Source organism: Mustelus asterias, chromosome 13 (genome assembly GCF_964213995.1).
Source record: "Mustelus asterias chromosome 13, sMusAst1.hap1.1, whole genome shotgun sequence".
NCBI lineage: Eukaryota > Metazoa > Chordata > Chondrichthyes > Carcharhiniformes > Triakidae > Mustelus > Mustelus asterias.
Genome location: NC_135813.1, coordinates 14,860,599 through 14,881,031, shown reverse-complemented (window position 1 = coordinate 14,881,031; position 20,433 = coordinate 14,860,599). Strand labels below are relative to the sequence as shown.

At 41.4% G+C, this 20,433-nt stretch overlaps 1 protein-coding gene across 1 annotated transcript in view; it reads right to left on the bottom strand.

Moving 5' to 3' along the window:
• Window positions 1-20,433, bottom strand: part of c5 (complement component 5) — a 117,899-nt gene that overhangs the window by 29,536 nt on the left and 67,930 nt on the right. The window contains exons 25-31 of the mRNA XM_078226387.1: window positions 17,570-17,648; window positions 14,752-14,911; window positions 13,037-13,129; window positions 10,760-10,931; window positions 3,960-4,159; window positions 2,769-2,921; window positions 2,568-2,630 (exon numbers count right to left, since the gene is read on the bottom strand). Of these exons, the coding sequence (XP_078082513.1) occupies window positions 2,568-2,630; window positions 2,769-2,921; window positions 3,960-4,159; window positions 10,760-10,931; window positions 13,037-13,129; window positions 14,752-14,911; window positions 17,570-17,648 (920 nt within the window). The remainder of the gene's footprint in view (window positions 1-2,567; window positions 2,631-2,768; window positions 2,922-3,959; window positions 4,160-10,759; window positions 10,932-13,036; window positions 13,130-14,751; window positions 14,912-17,569; window positions 17,649-20,433) is intronic.

The following is a 20,433-nucleotide window of genomic DNA, read 5'->3' as shown; positions in this document are numbered from 1 at the left end:
GCCTCTCTGTTTTATTTTTCGTGCCCGGGGCGTGCTTTGTCAGATTTTTTTCGAACTGCGCATGCGCAGTTCAGAGCTCCGATCGGTCCGCCAGCGTTAAGCCCCGCACACAGCGCGGATCGGGCCGGAGCCGGCAAAACGCGTATGGGCGTGCTGGAAAGAGGATTCCAGGCGCGGATCTATTTGAGGCCCAGATCCGGCACTTAGACTCAAAATGGTAAAATTCCCCCCATTGACTTAAGTGAAGTAGAGAACAGTAGAAGTATAGAATTTTCGGTGTTAAAACTGACGAACAGACGAGTTCAAAGTGGAGACATGAGAATACAGTTCACATGTATGTTCTAAAAGCCTGGCTTCTAAAGTGAATTGTTTAGACTGGAGGAGATCAAAAAGGAAATATGATACATCAGTAGCCAGCAGCTCTGTTCTGACAGGAAAGATGGAGAGGAGAAAGAAAAGAAACAAATGGGAAGCAGTTACAATCACACCCATGCCCAGCTGGAAAGCTGAACTCTTTCAGGAAGCAGCATTCTAAGCTAGAAGGTGCTGATCTGAAAACCTTAGACACAAACTACGCTGAACTGAAGAAGGTTTTCTAAGCTTAAAGATAACTCATGGATGGTAACTATTTGCTGGATTTAGTTCAGAATTATACTGTATGGGATTATTGTTTTGGGACGAGGGACATTTTTCAGCGTTTAGGGACATAGATAAATGGAAATGGAGTTTAATTCCAGAGTATAATGTGTCTGTGTAGCCTTTACTCTAGTTAAGTGGACCTTTGTTTTGTATTGTGGGTCTCTCTTGTTGTGCATGTTAATAAGCAAACATTCTTTTTTGAGTGGTAACAACAAGACTGGACCTTTCCCTCACTGGTCTGCATAGCTATCTTCATACCAAATTGAAGAAACACACTCTTAAGAACCGATGTTCCAAGTTATCCTTCTGGGTTTTGGGATACCCTCATGTCTAACATCAGTGGGGTTCCTAACAGAAGGATGTGATAACTAGATACTTGGAAAATAATGGTAGGATTGGGCAGAGTCAACATGAATTTATGAAAGGGGAATCATATTTGACAAATTTGAGTTTCTTGAGCATGTAACTAGCAGAACAGTTAAAGGGGAACCATTGGATGTGGTGTAGTTAGATTTTCAGAAGACTTTCAATGAGATTCCATACAGGAGGTTAGTTAGCAAAATTAGAGCACATGGGATTGGTAGTAATATGCTGGCATGGATTGAGAATTAATTAATGGACAGAAAACAGTAAGAAGGTATAATGAGCCATTCTCAGGTTGGCAGACTGTGACTTGTGGGGTACAGCAAGGGTATCAGTGCTTGGGTCATGGCTATTCACAATCTATATCAATGGTTTGGATGTGGGGACCAAATGCAATATTTCTAGATTTGCTGATGATAAAACTAAGTAAGAATGCGGAATATAATGAGGAATGTGGAATATAATGAGGAAAATTGTAAAGTTATCTACTTAGATAGGGAAAGACAGAGTAATACAGTGTTTTTCATAAATGGTGAAAGATCGGGAAGTGTTGATGTCCACAGAAAGCTGGGTGTCCTTGTTCATAAGTCACTGAAAACTAACATGCGGGTGCAGCAAGCAATTCGGAAGGCAAATGGTATGTTGGTCTTTATTGCAAGAGGATTTAAGCTCAGATGTAAAGAAGTCTTGCCACAAATGTATAGAGCTTGGTTGAGACTGCATTTGGTCCACTGTTTTGGTCTCCCTACCCAAGGAAAAATATACTTGTATAGAGGGAATACAATGAAGGTTTACCAGACTGATTGTTGGGGTGGTGGGATTGTCCTGTGAGGAAAAATTGAAGAGACGCAGCCTGTATTCTCTAGAGTTCGGAACAATGAGGGTGTATTCATTGAAACATATAAACTTCTTACAGGGCCTGACAGGATAGATGCAGAAAGGATATTTCCCTTGGCTGGGGGTGTGTAGAACCAGGGAACATAGTCTCAGAATTAGAGGTAGGCCATTTGGAACTGAGATGAGGAGGACTTTGTTCACTCTGAAGATGGTGAATCTTTGGAATTTTCTACCTCAGAAGCCTGTGAAGGTGCAGTCATTGAGCACATTCCAGGCTAAGATCGATAGAGTTTTGGACATTAAAGATATCAAGGGATGTGGGGATGGTGTGGGGAAATGGAGTTGAGATCATCCTCTCCTCATTGGGAATTTTGGATTACAATAGATAAGGATTTCTCAATTATATACATAGTTATGATCTTGATTCCTCCAACAATAAATGTCTAGTAGAATGAACAGACACATCGACTGATCATCAACCTCTCTGTAGTTTCTCCAGTATATGGCACTCCCATTAGCATTCTAAAGATGGACAAATATCACTGTGCACTAGCTGTGATGAAGGATTTCAATTGTTTCCTGTGTAACTGATTATTGGATGACATAGTGTGAGCAGAGCAAATCTGATCTAATCAAGCTACTTTTAAGTACTTGCATTCTTATCCCTTATCTGTTGACTTTATTTTTTGAATAATGAAATTGTGTAACAAAAACGATTTGTTACTTACGTTAACAATAGCTGTGCCAGTCCTGCCGCTTGTTCTTACAATTACATTGTCATTTTTTTCAATCTGTAAAATATAGGGCAAAAAGGAGTAAAATATGAATAATATCATTACAATGAAAATGCAATAGTACAATGAAGCATCTTACACCTTAGTTTTCTAAATTTATAAAATACAAACTAAACCACAACAATAGTAACTTGCCTCCATTGGTCTGGAAAATGATCTTTGTTCATTCAGTTCAAACTGCTGAATGTTGCCAAATGTTCTGTAGTCTATTGTTATTGACATATCAAGCTTAGTCCGCCTCATATTAATAACATATTCTGTGAGACCTTCAAGGGCTGTTACAGTGTCCTGCCATTTAAAAAAAAACAGTCATTTAGAATTTAATATGGATACATCATGAAAACTAAACAACTCCCTTGCTCATAGCTGAAAAAGGTACAAAAAAGTGATAATCAGGGAAAAATGTAATAGAAGAAACAAAAACAAGTTCCAAATATGCAATATTGCATTGGTTTTACTATAAAGGTGCCCAGAGCACCTGATTAATTCAAATTTCTCAGAAACTAAACAATTCATCTTAGCATTTACTTAACTGGCCCATTTCACATCATACACAAACTTTTAGCATACCCGCTGTGTCCATCAGCAATGCTACTGCCACATCCTCCAGGTTCAATGGGGGGACAGTCGAATAAATGCTGTGTCCTTCTTGAATTCAGATCCACAAGCATTCAGTCAAACTCCTGCAAAATCTGGATGGCTGAAAAATGTCTTCCCGCCTGATTTCTCAACTTTCAAGTGGCCAACATTCCAGGGAAGGTATTAGAAAACACTTCAAAGACACTCTGAAGTTCTTTTAAGCAAATCAGCACTGATGTTAATGACTGGGAGGAGCTTGGTACCAAGCATTTAGAATGGCAAAAGCTTGTCCATCAAGTTGCATCATGTTTTGAGTTACAACATCTTAATGATGAGGCAGAGCACGGGAGAAACTGGAAGAAAAGGAGAAAACCCTACACTCTGGATCCCACTACTGTATGGGATATTCTGCCCCATGTGCCCAAAGATCTGTAGGCCGAGAATAGGCTTGTTCAGTCACATGAAGACAGAAACATGTGACCCAGAGTAGACACCATTCTCAAATTGAAGGATTGCCAGTGATACCTTCTGACTTGCTATGGATGATTTATTTAAAATCAGCAGATTTACAGAGTTAACAAAGCCAAAAGGCATTTAAGCATAATTAATTTTACCTGTTGGATTTTTATAACAAAGGGCCGAGTACCGATGGTAATAATCCTCCTTTAATTTAATACACACCATGTAACTAACATTAGGCCATAGTTTTTGCCAGCAATATTGCAATAATGAGATAGATGCATTTACTTGCGTTGAAAGAAAGCCTCCACCATAGCGTTGTTGTTCAGTGAGCCACCTAACAATGGGGTTTCCATATCTTTTATCAGTGGAGTGCAACACAGTCAGAAGTACATATGATGTTGTTTCTACTATGCGTGCTGTTACTTCAGTTGAAGAAGCTGATCTTTCGGAAATGTCTTTCCAGAATCGATGTGAAGGGGGATTCCCTGTTGAATTGCAAACATGAAGCATTATTCATAGATCTCAAAATTATTTAAGTTATTCTTTTACATTAAGAATTTCCCAGTTTGACACCTTCATCGTTTTTTAAAAATCATTCTTTTCTCAAACTTTGCGATCCTGGAGGGTTTTAATGTACATTTTAAAGTTTTTTAAAATACTTTTAATTTTCGTATTTTGAAATATCATTTTTAAGGAATGTAGAATGTTTGTTTTATGCATATTAAGATGAGAAATGTCACTCAGAGAATGGAACCTCTTTTCATTTCAGGTGTCCAGCATCAAACACGATGGCCTCTCAGTTAAGATTTATAAAGTGAGACACATCAACTTCAAATGCATAATTGTGATTTTTTTCTACTCCATCCTTAAGGTGTACATGAGTGAAATTGTCAACTTTTGAGAAGTTTAAAAATGAAAAAAAGCGCATGCATCTTTTTTTTGTTAGGACCATGTCAGGAAAAGGAAATTGCAATATAATTCCATCAATTTCAGTCCTTAAAGTTTGTCCTTAAACTTTGTTTCCTCCTTTTTACATGTTCCAATTTTTCTCTTATTTTCATTTTTTAACAGCAGCATGCCAGTCCTCAGCACATTTTCTGTTTCTTTTGCCCCATCACCATCCCCTTTGACCCTACAGATTAATGCTTCTGTCATTCAGTCTCTCCTGTCATCCATCCTATCATAGGCCTTCCTTGTGTCACCCATTACTTGTTCAAAACATATGAACTCTGGCTTTTCTCAGTTCCGATTAAAGGTTGACTGAAACGTTAACTCTGTTTTCTTTCTCCACAGGTGCTGCCTGATCTGCTGAGTATTTCCAGTGTTTTGTGTTTTTGTTTTGACATGGCAAATTTACTTACATCTACTTGAAGGTCAGCTGGGACTGAAGCATGAGATCTGCATGTTGAAAGTTCTTAATAATTAACAAACTAAATTTATAGGGCAGAATTTAAAGATCACTGGCAGTGATGCATAGGATATTTAATCAAGCAGGAGTATGTGAGGTGGGGACTCTGCCACCTTCCTGCCTCCTATTTAAGTCCATGGCGGGAAGGCTTGTGGATAGCCTTCCTGCCTGAATGCTAATTGATGTCCATTTGTGGGCAAATAATGCCTATTTAAGGGCCTCATCCTGCTGCAGCTGAGGGAGTCGCCATGTGGAGAGCCCCAAAACCTGTCAGGTTTACTTGCAGGCTTCCAGTAGGGGTACTTTGTTCAAAGGCATTCAGTGTCTGATTGAGGAACCCAGCATCAGGAAAGAGAGTCACCTTCTGTCCTTTTTCCCGGTCCCCTCCCTACTCAGTTGTGTCCACCTGGATGCAACCCCCATCCTGCTTTCTTTAAAGAAATATCTTTTTTCTCCCAATATTCATGTGGGATACTGTGAAACGGGCTGTGGGGGCTGTGTGTATGTATGTTGGTGCCTGTGTGACTAAGTTAATGAAACTGAAGACAGACAGACTGCAAAGTTTAAAATCATCCAAAGATTAGGTGTAAAAGCAGGCATTTTGAAGTGGAGATGAACAAAGCTTAGATGGGACAAGTAAACAACATGGATGGAAATTTGCATGAGGAGATAAAGAAGGCTATTTGTGTTTACTTAGTGAATTTCTAAAGGGAAATTAAGAAAGGCTTACAAATGGTAAATATCATAAATAAAACAATGTTATGAAGTTTATTTTTTTGTGAAAGTAGTGGCCTTAAAGACAACATGAATGGTTTTAATAATCTTGAAAAGGTAAGAAAGTTAAGAACGATGAATTTAAAGATGAAAGAGAAAAAAAACATATTTAAGAAAAGATTGCAAACGGGGCTAGAAACCATGTGATATCTTGAAGGATCTGCTGTGCTTGGACAGATCTGTGGATTAGTAAATGAAGGGAAGTGTTTGTTTGTTCCAGAAAGCAAAGTTTTGTTACAAGCCTTGGATTTCCAAAGTTGAGTGAGAGGGATCGAGAACATAAGAACATAAGAACTAGGAGCAGGAGTAGGCCATCTGGCTCCTCAAGCCTGCTCTGCCATTCAATAAGATCATGGCTGATCTTTTCGTGGACCCAGCTCCACTTACCCGCCCACTCACCATAACCCTTAATTCCTTTACTGTTCAAAAATGTGTTTATCCTTGCCTTAAAAACATTCAATGAGGTAGCCTCAACTGCTTCACTGGGCAGGGAATTCCACAGATTCACTGTCCTTTGTGTGAAGAAGTTCCTCCTCAACTCAGTCCTAAATCTACTTCCCCTTATTTTGAGGCCATGTCCCTTAGTTCTAGTTTCACCTGCCAGTGGAAACAACTTCCCTGCTTCTATCTTATCTATTCCCTTCATAATCTTATATGTTTCTATAAGATCTCCCCTTGTTCTTCTGAATTCCAATGAGTATAGCCCCAGTCTACTTAGTCTCTCCTCATAAGCCAACCCTCTCAACTCCGGAATCAACCTAGTGAATTTCCTCTGCACCCCTCCAGTGCCAGTATATCCTTTCTCAAGTAAGGAGACCAAAATGTACACAGTACTCCAGGTGTGGCCTCACCAGCACCTTATACAGCTGCAACATAACCTCACTGTTTTTAAACTCCATCCCTCTCGCAATGAAGAACAAAATTCCATTTGCCTTCTTAATTACCTACTGCACCTGCAAACCAACTCCTTGTGATTCTTGCACAAGGACACCCACGTCCCTCTGCACAGCAGCATACTACAATTTTTTATCATTTAAATAATAGTCCATTTTGCTGTTATTCCTACCAAAATGGATGACCTCACATTTACCAACATTGTACTCCATCTGCCAGACCCTCGCCCACTCACTTAGACTATCTATATCCCTTTGCAGACTTTCAGCATTCTCTGCACACTTTGCTCTGCCACTCATCTTAGTGTCATCTGCAAATTTTGACACACTACACTTGGTCCCCAACTCCAAATCATCTATGCAAATCGTAAACAATTGCGGTCCCAACACAGATCCCTGAGGCACACCACTAGTCACTGATCACCAACCAGAAAAACACCCTTTATCCCACTCTTTGCTTTCTGTTAGTTAACCAATCCTCTATCCATGCTAATACATTACCCGTAACACAGTGCACCTTTATCTCATGTAGCAGTCTTTGGTATGGCACCTTGTCAAATGCCTTCTGGAAATCCAGATACACCACATCCACAGGCTCCCCATTGTCCACTGCACATGTAATGTTCTCAAAAAATTCCACCAAATTAGTCAAACATGACCTTCCCTTCATGAACCCATGCTGTGTCTTACCAATGGGACAAGTCTATGCAAAAGCTCTCCTATAGCAGCAATGGGTGCCTTTCCGTAATCTTGCTGGAATATTTATAGATTAAGAATCTATAGGAACTGTTATTTGAAAGAGGGTTTATTTATGAGTCTAGCTAAGTAGAAATCTTTTGGGAAATGTTGTAAATCTAAATTTAACTATATAACTGTAATTTTACGTGGTTAAGTTTACTTTTTTCTTGTTAATAAATGTTTTAATTTAATATTTAAAATCTCAAAAAAATGGAATTTAATTTTTTAATTCCTGACTGCAGTTCATCTTGTAATAAAATACAAATTGTAGATCATGATAGTTCGATCAGGTTTCCCTTTTGGATTTGGTCAGACCAGCAATTATCAACTGCCATGTCATAACATCCCACATACTGCAGCAAGACCGGGACAACATTCATGTTTAGGCTGGGAAGTGGCAAGCAACGTTTGTGTTACACAAATGCCCAGTTCAATGACATTACCATTCCTGAATCCCCCACTATTGTGTCATTGAATATCAAGGGGCAATGGTTAGATTCTCTCTTGTTGGAGATAGTCACTGCCTCACTCTTGTGTAGCGCAAATGTTACTTTCCACTTGTCAGTGCAAGCCTGGATATTGTTCATGTCTTGCTACATTTGTACATGGACTGCTTCAATATCTGAGGTGTCATCAATACATGGTTGGGTTTAAAAACTGTTAACGGCTTCAGCTCAGCAGGTGGCCAGTTGATCCAATAAAGACTGATAGTTTTAAGATGCAGTATTAAACTTTAATAGGACTTTGATGTTGTTTCTTGTTTGTTTACAAAGTGAATAGGCACTTAAAGGATTACAATTTTTTTTGAACACAGTAATTTTTCTTTCCAGTATCAATGGTAGTGTGTTTGAATTCAAGGTTTTGTTAGAGGCTTTGAGGATATGTGGGAGAAATAGAGGAAGCATGGGTGACCTGAGGTTGCCTGGGTTTGTATTGGGAATTTGGGGGAACATAAAGTGGCATTGGGGATTTGAGGGAGCACGTAGGTAGAATGGAATGATATGGGAATCTGAGGAAACATGGGGTGACTTGGTGATTTGAGGGGGCATTGAATTGACAGGTAGGATTCGAGGTGGCATGGGCCTGCACAGGAATTTGAAGCGGTGTGGTTGTATGTGGTGAGTGGGAGGGGGATTAAGGGGGCCTTTTTAATTAGTGTTGGGAGCTGAGTTGCTACACTGGAGAACTGAGGTGAGACTTCTACCTGCCCGCTTCTGCACCCACACTCCTCATGTACTCCATCATGGCTCACAAAATGCACTACAAATTCAATTTCAGTGTGAAAAAACAAAAATCCCAGGCAAATGCACACATGGGCTGGGTGTGCATTTCGGAAAGTGTAAAAAAGTGTGGCTTGGGCGAAATCTGGCCTAGAACTGTGCACAATAAAGCTTTAACTAAAATGTGATACAAGGTTAACATGACTTGCCTGCTTTTTAATACTATCTCTCTAGAAATAAACACCACTGTTAGTTTGCTTTCTTTTATGGCCTTATTGATTTGTGCCACTGCATTTTTTAATCTTCATCCCTAGATTATTTTACTCCTCTACCTCATTTAGACCAGTGTTATCCAAGCAGCATGTGGTTTTTTTATTCTTTCAACCAGAACCTGCTAACAATTATCTATTTTGAAATGCATTTGCCGTTAAACTCTCTCTACAAGTTTGTTAATGTCATCTTGCATTTTGTCGCAAGCTTTCCTTGGATAACGTCAACAAGCCAATGGGCGGAATTTTACCGGCACGTCTACCCGAGGTTCGTACGATCCCACCCGAGGCCAACGGAGAATGCCATTCACCGAGCTTCACCCGCTCCAGGGATCAGGACGGGCGTGTGGTAAAATTCAGGACAATATGTGGCATCTAAGTTTTATTTCCAATTCCAGGATCAAAATATTTAATATAAATTGTGAACAACAGTGATCCAAGCACCAACCTCTGTGAAATAGCTCAGGAGCGATTCTCCCAGCCTGCTGCCGGGAGACATCAGCGGGGGCCATTTAGCGGGCCTCCCGCTGGGCGCCACGGCCTCCGCGCGTCTTCCAGATGAAGACGTTTCACGTGGAGCTGATTTCCTTATTTAAATTCCCATTTGGGGTGGCACAGTGGTTAGCACTGCTGCCTCACAGCGCCAGGGACCCAGGTTCGATTCCCGGCTTGGATCACTGTCTGTGTGGAGTTTGCACGTTCTCCCCGTGTCTGTGTGGGTTTAGCTCGGGTTTCCTCCCACAGTTTGAAAGACATGCTGGTTAGGTGCATTGACCTGAACAGGCACCGGAGTGTGGCGACTAGGGAATTTCACAGTAACTTCATTGCAGTGTTAACGTAAGCCTTATCTGTGGCAAATAAATAAACGTTGACTTTATTTACATCCAATTAGCGGGCCCAGGACTGAAGTCTCCAGGCCCGCTAGTGTGTCGTCGTCCCCCCCCCCCCCCCCCCCCGCCCCCGCCCGGCCAGGAGTGGTTCACTCCCGCAGGGTTTACAGCAGCTCCCCACGAATGAGGAACTGGCGGGCGACCCCGCTGGAGGGGACAGATGCCATGGAGACCCCCCCAGGAGGTCAGGGGGTAAAGGGCACTGCCAAAGGACAAAGTGGCAAAGCCCAAGAGGTACCATGGCATTGCCCACCAGGCATCAGGCAGTGGCAAGGGGGTGGGGTCTATAGGGGAAGAAATTGGTGAGGGTGGGGGGGGTCACGCTGCCACTCTGCAAAAGGATCAGAGGCAGAGGGAGGGAAAGGGGTGATTGGGCTGGCCTGGAGAGGTCTGGGAGGCCCGCGATTGGTGGTCGGAGGGGCAGCATTACGGGGTCACAGGGCTGGCCAGCAATTCAGCTGGCCAGTGATTGGGAGGGCGGCTGTACGGGGCTACTGCGTGATAGTCGATCTCTGCTCTGACAGATTGGCGCACGTGCAGTGGCCCACTCAGCACTATGCTGTCGGCCTCTCCAGCGGGAATAAGCCCCACACCCAGATTTTCAGTGTGAATCTCGCGAGGGCAGTCTGCAGTACTCAGAGTGTGGGAGATTCATTTTGAAAATCACACTAAAATAAAAGTCGGCAGGAGTTATTCCAGTTTTGACGCGAATTCAGCACTTAGAATTTTTTTGGGAGATTCGCATCCCTGATCCTTTGCCAGTCTGAGTAATTGCTCTTAACCACTACTCTAATTTTGGTCTTATACCCAAAGCAGTACTTCTTTAAATACTAAATACAGCAGAAAGAGTTCTTGCTGAATTTGGTTTACTATATTATTGCACTTTTCATTACCTATTACAGAAGCTTCCTTCTTCAGTTTTCCCAAGGCTCGAAATGAAAAGGAAGATCGTTGGTTTTTCAATGCCAGTGCATAAGCAGTTATTGCTAATACAAGTGTACTCTTCACCTTCTCCAAATTGTCCGACAAATATTCGCTAGCTTTAAGTATAGCATCGCTTACTCCCTAGAATAAATCAGATTAAATATTTTTAAGAACATAAGAAAAAGCCAAGGAAGAAAATTGGTCATTCGGTCCATAATTACTCTCTGTCTACTATTTCGACTCATTCAGCTCAATGTCCAAATACACATTTACTTTCCTGACATCTTCCATTCTACTGTCTAATGTGGTGACTCAGTCCAAACAATAAACATAGTCGTAATAAAAACAGGAAATGCTGGAAATACTCTGCTGTTGTGGAGATGAAAGGTCATTGCCCTGAAACATTTGGGAGGATTTTCAGCAGTAAAAATGGTGAAACATCACTCCGTGACAAATAAAATGTATTTCATCAGGATCTGACTGATGAATTTCAGCTTCCTGGGGTCCAGAAATGTGCAGTTACATATGAAATTCCAAAAGTTGCTTTCAGTGATTCTCTACTCCCCCTCCGGTTTCTCTGTTTTGCTTTAATTCATTCAAGGGATGCGGGCATCGATGGCTAGGCCAATATTTATTGCCCATCCCTAATTGCCCTTGAGAAGGTGGTGGTGAGCTGCCTTCTTGAACTGCTGTAATCCATGTGGTATAGGTACACCAACATTGCTATTAGGGAGGGACTTCCAGGATTTTGACCAAGTGACACTGAAGGAGTGGAAATATATTTCTAAGTCAGGATGGTGTATGGCTTGCTGGTGAACTTCCAGGTGTTGGTGTTCCCATGAGTCCGCTGTCCTTGTCCTTCTAGATGGCAGCAGTTGTAGGTTTGGAAGATACTGTCTCCAGAGCCTTGGTGAATTCCTGCAGGGCATCTTACAGATGGTATACGTTGCTTCCACTGTGTGTTGGTGGTGGAGGGAGTGAACGTCTGTGGGTGGGGTGCCAAACAAGTGGGCTACTTTGTACTGGATTGTGTCAAGCTTCTTGAGTGTTGTTGGAGCTGCACTCATCCAGGCAAGTGGAGAGTATTCATGCCAGGGACCCGGGTTTGATTCCTGGCTTGGGTCACTGTCTGCACGGAGTCTGTAAGTTCTCCCTGTGTCTGTCTGGGTTTCCTTCCACAGTCTGAAAGATGTGCTGGTTAGGTGCATTGGCCTTGCTAAATTCTCCCTCAGTGTACCCGAACAGGTGCCGGAGTGAGGCGACTAGGGGATTTTCATGGTAACTTCATTGAATTGTCAATGTAAGCCTACTGGTGACATTAATAAATTTTGAAAAAAGTATTCCATCACATTCCTGATTTGTGCCTTGTAGATGGTGGACAGGGAGTCAGGAGGTGAGTTATTCACTGCAGGATTCCTAGCCTCTGACCTGCTCCTGTAGCCACAGTATACGGCTAGTCCACTTCAAATTCTGGTTAATGGTAACCCTAAGATGTTGATGTTGGGAATTCAATGATGGTGATGTCATTGAAATCCCCGCAGATGGGAATCACTGAACTGAGGAACATTTTTTGCGGTAATATTACTAGTAATATTATTACTATGAAAAGGTTAATTCTCATTAACAAAGTGTAACTGGATTTGTGATGAATATTATGTCAAGACTAGCGTTGAACAATCTCTCTGACCCTGGAAAACTACTTCTATATTTTGAACGTCAAAATGTTCCACATTGAGAAAAATCTACAATTTTAAGCAAAACATTTTCTTAAAAATGCTGTTTATGATATTGCAGCTTCTGATGTGTATGCTGTCTGTAAAATATATTAAAGTAGTGAAGGATAATTTTACTTTCTGGCTTTCTCTCTATGAGAATTCTTCAGTATGATTGGCTGCTTACCCCGTTTGATGAAATCACTGCTACTGAACACCAAGGGATTCCCCCTGACTTGGTGCCAGATTCAAATTAATGTCGAAAAAGATTATATCTACACCACAGAGATCATCAAGTCTATGTGGATAGCTTTCTTTCCAAGTCAGCTGTGAGTGCTGTTGTTTCACCGCTAACTGCAAAATCCAGGCCAATATCAAAGTTTAGTGAAATATGGTCAGTATTACTTTGCTATATATATTAATTTACTGAATGATGCAAGATTACAATATATCTTGGAATCAATTGTCATGCAAAATCAACAGGAACAAATAACAGATTGTACTGTTCATGTTTTCATTTATTTTTTTGCTCACCTGTGTTCCACATGTGTAAAAAGCCTTTTGAATGGCAATACTAGTAAATGCTGTCAAATACAATGTTCTTTCTTTAGTTTCATCCTCTATAACCTGTAATAAATTCAGGGAAATGCTAATTTAGAAGTGACACATTAAAACGTCAATATTTACGCAACAACATTACTCCATAAATTCTGATCTTGCTTGGAACGACCCTCCAAATGTTACTAACAAAACTAATGAGGTCATTTACTCATATGCTTCTGTATTTTTTATTTGTTCATGGGTTATGGGTGCCACTGTGAAGGCCAACATTTGTTGTTCATCTGTACTTGCCCTTGAGATTCTCTATATTTGGAATTGTATTCCATAATTATATGCACTTTCAATTTTCCAGCTAGCCAAGGTAATGAATAGAATTCTAATCCTTTTAGAAATTAATGGTTGTCTATCAGTAAATTTATAAAGTCAATTTACTTCAAATTATTTTAAGCCAATGTTCTCTTCCATTTTCCCCCTCTCCTCAAATAGATGTTGACTCTTGCAGGACTGCCATGTGTACCATCAGCCCTCCACTATCTCCTAAGTGCCTAATATTTATATGTAAATCCAAATAATTTAAATAGTATTTTAACAATGGAAGACATTAGAGTCAAATCTTATTCTGTTTTCATTTGACACATATCCACGTTACAGCAAAGCATAACAATATATTTCTGAGGTTACAAGCAATTCACTTGTAAAACATCACACAGCCTGCAAACTATGAATTTATTAAGCTTGGGTATAACATCTCCAGAGTCAAACCCAACTATTGTCTATTGCAATGGGATAAAGTAGAGCCAAATTTCATCATTTTTACAAGGGTGATGAATATTTAGCAGTGTGGGAATTCCTTGCCTCTGTCTCTCATCTGGCCAATTTTGAAAGGGTTGTGGCAATTAACAAGTGGACAGCGGGAATCATTCTCTTTTACAGAATTAAATCTGCATCCTTCTGATCTGTATAGTACAGTACATTGAGCGTTGTTGTTCTCACATTCGGTAGAAGAATATTTTTGAGTATTGCTGAAAAGAGACTTGTTGCTGAAGCTTTTCATCTTGCACTCATCAGGACAAATGGAAGAATGTTCCCTCAGTTGTTCGTAACAGGCATAGCACAGACTGTACTCAACCTGCCTGCGCTTGCAAAACCCAAAACAAAACATCTATTGTTAGATGTTAACATAGCTCATTTACTCTTGCTAGAAGTGACATTCATTTACACATAGGGACCCTTCTCTGCAAACAAAAGTGATATTTTCAAACCTTGTACTTTTTTGAGTTACCCAGGACCAACTATGGGGAGCCTATAGTTCCCTTTTCCTGTCTGCATGGCAATGCCTTGACAAATTAGAGTGGACTAGCCAACCAATCAGCACTCTTTTCCCTTGTAATTGTGAACATTTTAAATTTGTCATTCTTGCGTTTGTCCTAATAAGTGCAGGAGGAAGAGCTTCAGCAACATGTCTCTCTTTTAAGCAATAGACAAGTCCATGTTACCATGTAACTGTTAATATTTTTGGACTTTAATGACTGCGACATTATTTGAACTAAAATGCTCCAATAATCATTACGACTTTAAAGTATTTAAAATTCAAAGAAATTTGGTGTTACAGTGAAATATTACAAGGCAGATTATACATGAGATTACATCTTCAAATAGCTAAATTAGTCTTGAAGTCCAACACTAACCTGAAATCGTAGTGGCACGTAATTGGAATGCTCTCTAAATGATCCATCGGAGTTTTGACAATGATAGATGAGCCAATTGATTGTATTACACATTGATTGTTCATCAAGATTTAGATACTGACTGACTTGTGCAAAGACCCTTAATACAAAGGCTGTTAACCTGGAAATAAATTAGCATGTACTGTTATTATTTTGATGAAAGTAAAATATAAATGTTTCATCTATTCCTGGCAGAGATCCGAAAGATACAGTATCATATCATCAGGACCAATGGAATTCTTTTCCTATTACAACAGTCAGAGATTTATTTACACATCAGCTGTACTGCAGTCTTGTGGAAATGGAAGTTTCCCATTAAAAGTGGGTACAGGTCATTAGATATATCCCTTATGTATGTTTGAGATATTCTTTACTGGCTGATTGTGAAGGTGATGTTGCAAAACTTCCTTTCTGCATTTTGAGTGTGTAGAAATAAACTAACCTTTGGATTTCACCCTGTCTTGTGTTTGCTGTGGGATTATTAATGGAGCCCTGAATTGTACAAAAACTGAGGGGTTGGAAAAATACTTTTAAAGAGGGAAACAAATCAAAACACCTTTCTGTTTAAGGTGTGGTGGTAAGAGGAGAAATGAGTGCTGTTTAAATTAACTCCTCTCCTGTCTGTACCCCCATCTTGCCAAAATGCTGAAGACTGCTCAGTTTCAACAGTAGCATAGAACACAGTTACAAATACAAACTGATATGCATGCATCAATAGACATTGTGAAATGAATCATTTATCTACACACCCCATTTATGGTCCCATTAAGGATAGGCAACAACACCTCCTCCATGATCATCCTCAACACCCCCCGGTGCCCCACAAGGCTGTGTTCTCAGCCCCCTACTATACTCCTTATACACTTATGACTGTGGCCAAATTCCCCACCAACTCGATTTTCAAGTTTGCTGACGACACCATCGTATTGGGTCGGATCTCAAACAATGACGAGACAGAGTATAAGAATGAGATAGAGAATCTGGTGAACTAGTGCGGCAACAATAATCTCTCCCTCAATGTCAACAAAACGAAGGAGATTGTCATCAACTTCAGGAAGCGTAAAGGAGAACATGCCCCTGTTTACATCAACGGGGACGAAGTAGAAAGGGTAGAGAGCTTCAAGTTATTAGGTGACCAGATCACCAACAACCTGTCCTGGTCCGTCCATGCTATAGTTAAGAAAGCCCACCAATGCCTCTACTTTCTCAGAAGATTAAGGAAATTTGGGGGCATGTCCGCTACAACTCTTACCAACGTTTACAGATGCACCGTAGAAAGCATTCTTTCTGGTTGTATCACAACTTGGGATGGCTCCTCTTCTGCCCAAGACGGCAAGAAACTACAAAAGGCTATGAATGTAGCCCAATCCATCACACAAACCAGCCTCCCATCCATTGACTCTGTCTATACTTCCCGCTGCCTCGGCAAAGCAGCCAGCATAATTAAGGACACCACATATCCCGGACATACTCTTTTTCACCTTCTTCCGTTGGGAAAAAGATACAAAAGTGTGAGGTCACGTACCAACTGACTCAAGAACAGCTTCTTCCCTGCTGCCATCAGACTTCTGAATTAAGTTAATCTTTCTCTACACCCTAGCTATGACTGTAACAGTACATTCTGCACTCTCTCCTTTCCTTCTCTATGAACGGTATGGTTTGTCTGTATAGCACGCAAGAAACAATACTTTTCACTATACTAATACATGTGACAATAATAAATCAAATCAAATTAGAACTAAAATAAAGGCAAAACACTGTGGATGCTGAAATCTGAAACAAAAAAAGAAAATCCTGGAAAATCTCAGCAGGTCTGACAGCATCTGTGGGGAGAGAATAGAGCCAATGTTTTGAGTCTGGATGACCCTTCATCCAGCTCTGACGAAGGGTCATCCAGTCTCGAAACGTTGGCTCTATTCTCTCTCTCCAGATGCTGTCAGACCTGCTGAGATTTTCCAGCATTTTCTATTTATGTCCCAAATTATAACTGTTTTTCCTATATAATACCAACAACTTCTTCTGGAATTATCATGTTACACAATTTTATTATGCTACCCAGGGTGAGCGCCAGAGAACAAAATTCTCTCAGATAAGATTCCAAATCTGCATATTTCACTACATTAAAACACTATACAAATTGCACTTGTCAGTGTATATTTACCTCTACATTGTCCAGTGACCTTTAAATGGCTCTTCTGATATAAACTACCAATTGATCACTTTAATTTTGACTTGATATTTTTCCACCACCAAACCTTAAAAGGGAGATTTGTGCTGCGCCAGGTAGCTTTTGTCTATTTCTGAGCCAGAAGCTCTGGTTCCAATTCCAATCCAGAAGGAGAGTTCATAACATGGTCAAAACAGGTTGATTATCAACCTGCAAATCCTTCCAATACACCTATGACAGGAGAGTCTCCTGGTCAGCTATGCTTGATGTGAAGTGGCACCCCTCGAGCTACAGCCTCTAGTGAAAGGCTGGCAACCTATTCCAGGAAAACGTAGCCACAGAGTCACCAGACACAGGAAAGCCTCTAACTCTAAGTAAACCTTAAAGGCCCATTAAGTTCTGTAAATTACACCATTCTGCTATTCACCCAAATTATTCTCAATATTTAGATGACTGGATGTAGTAGTACACTATACAACAAAGTGAAAGAAATATTCTTGAACAACATTATAAACTGTTTAACAAATTTTTTCATTTTTCAAACAGTAATTAAAATACTATCTTGACAATTGGTAAGAGCAAAATACCAATTCTCCCTTGTGGAGAGCTTACCAGGTGCTGCCTTCTCGATCCTTCCACATGCTATATGAATTGCCATTTCTGGTACGGAAGGACATAATACTTGTAATGCCTATACACATCAAAAGTTAAAGTATAAAGATTAATATAAAAATAAACTAACAGCTATACCACAAATAAAAGTGCCACTCTCTATGTGAAAAATTTCCCACGCACATCTCCCTTAAACTTTCCCCCTCTCACCTTGAACTTGTGCCCCTTGTAATTGACACTTCCACCCTGGGAAAAAGCCTCTGACTATCCACCCTGTCTGTGCCTCTCATAATTTTGTAGACCTCTATCAGCTCTCCCTGCAGTCTTTGTCTTTCCAGTGAAAACAATCCTAGTTTATTCAACCTCTTCTCATAGCCAACACCCTTGAGACCAGGCAACATCCTGGTGAACCTTCTTTGCACTCTCTCCAAAGCTTCCACACCCTTCTGGTAGTGTGGTAACCAGAACTGCACGCAGTACTCCAAATGCAGCCTAAGGTTTTATATAGCTGCAACATGATTTCCCAACCCTTGTACTCAATGCCCCGGTTGATGAAGGCAAGCATGCCATATGCCTTCTTAATCGCCTTGGCCACCTGTGTTGCCACTGTTAGGGAGGTGTAGACCTGCACGCCCAGATCCCTCTGTATGTTAATGTTCCTAAGGGTTCTGCCATTTACAGCATAATTCACACCTTAATTTGATTCTCCAAAATGCATCACCTTGCATTTGCCCAGATTAAACTCCATCTGCCATTTCTGTGTCCAACAGAGGTCCCAGCACTGATCCATGCGGAATACCATTAGCTACAGATCTCCATTCTGAAAAACACCCTTCCACCACTACTCTCTGTCTTCTATAACCAAGCCAGTTTTGTATCCATTTGCCAGCTCATCACGAATCCCCTATGATTTTAGTTTTTGTACCAGTCTGCCTTGTGGGATCTTGTCAAACGCATTACTAAGGTCCATATAAACTACATCCACAGCCCTTTCCTCATCAATTATCTTTGTCACCTCGTCAAAAAACACAATCAAGTTGGTGAGACATGACCTTCCCTGTACAAAGCCATGCTGCTTGCCACTAACTAGTCCATTTTCCTTCAAATGTGCATATGTCCTGTCCCTCAATATCTTCTCCAAAAGCTTCCCAAACACTGACGTCATGATCACTGCCTATAATTTCCTGGATTATCCCTGCTTCCTTTCTTAAACATTGGCTATTCTCCAGTCCTCTGGAATCTCGCCTGTGGTCAAAGAGGATGTGAAGATATCTGTTAAGGCCCCAGCTATTTCTCTCCTTGCCTCCCGCAGTAGCTGGAATAGATCCCATCTGGCCCTGGGGACTTCTCTACCTTAATGCAATTTAGGATACTCAACACTTCCTCCCTTGATATATTGACATTCTCTCAAGCGTTCACACACCTATTCCTGACCTCAACATCCGTCATGTCCTTCTCCTTGGTGAACACTGATACAAAGTACTCATTAAGGATCTCACCCACTTCCCGTGGCTCCAAGCATTACTTCCTTCCATTGTCCTTGAGTGGGCCTACTCTTTCTCTTGCTACCATCTTGCTCCTAATATATGCATAAAAAGCTTCAAGGGCTTTGTCAGTTTTTAAATGCCTAGACCTATTGTATGCTTCCTTTTTCCTTTTGACTAAGCTTACAATTTCCCTTGTCATCCATGGTTCCCGAATCCTGCCACTTCTACCGTTCATTTTTGCGGGGACATGCCTGTCCTGCACTTCAATTAACTGGCCTTTAAAAGCCTCCCACATGTCAGATGTGGATTTGCCCTCAAATAATCATTCCCAATCCACATTCCCTAGTTCCTGTCTAATTTAGATGTAAGTGGCCCTTGCCCAATTAAGCACTTTCACCCGAGGGCCACTCATGTCCTGATCCATAATTACCCTAAATTTTATGGAATTATGGTCGCTAAGCCCAAAATGCTCCACCACTGAAACACCGATCACCTGGCCTGGCTCATTCTCCAATACCAAGTCTAGTATATGTCCCTTCCATGGTTGGATTGTCAGCATACTGGGTCCAATTTTACCATCAGGTTGCGCCCATTTTCGGGTGCGAAAATTGATAAAGTTGGACGTGAGGAGAGTAGCGCAATCCGCGCCCGCCTCTGCGCTAGTTCCCACTTTACCAAGGCACAAAAATGGTCGCGATCGGGACCGCATCCGAAACGTGCGCGACGGCCATTTAAATGCATTTGCATGTATTTAAATTGACTTAATGGGCTGTACACCCAACCTTACCGCACTTCCCCCTTTACCACCGCGTTCGCCCATCCAGTTTCGGCGCGAAACAGACATGCTCTATACAAATCCATTTCGGGCTCTCCAGTTAGTGAACAGGTAAGTGCCGAGTGTCCGACGGTTCTCTGCTTGAGATCGATGGGGGGAGGGGAAGGTGAGTCCGATGGCTCTCTGCTTGAGATCGGGGGGGATGGAAAAAAGGGGGGGTCCACTGCCACTCTGCCTGTGATCGGTGAGGGAGAAGGGGGGTCCACTGCCACTCTGCCTGTGATCAGTGAAGGGGAAGGGGGGTCCACTGCCACTCTGCTTGTGATCAATGAGGGGGAAGGGGGGATCTGCTGCCACTCTGCCTGAGATCCACGGGAGGGAAGGGGGGAGGGGCCAGCGATCGGTCTGGGTGGTGAGATAAGGGGATCAGTAATGTTGTGGGGGTGAGGCAATGTCTGTGGGGACTAGGGGAAGGCATTATCCAGCTCGGGAGTGATGTGGCAGGGGAACCACATTCTATCATATTTTTTCTGCGCATGCTCAGTTGCATGCGCCAATTGGAGCTGCAGGATTTTGGGCATGTTAAGCCCTGCCCCTTCCGT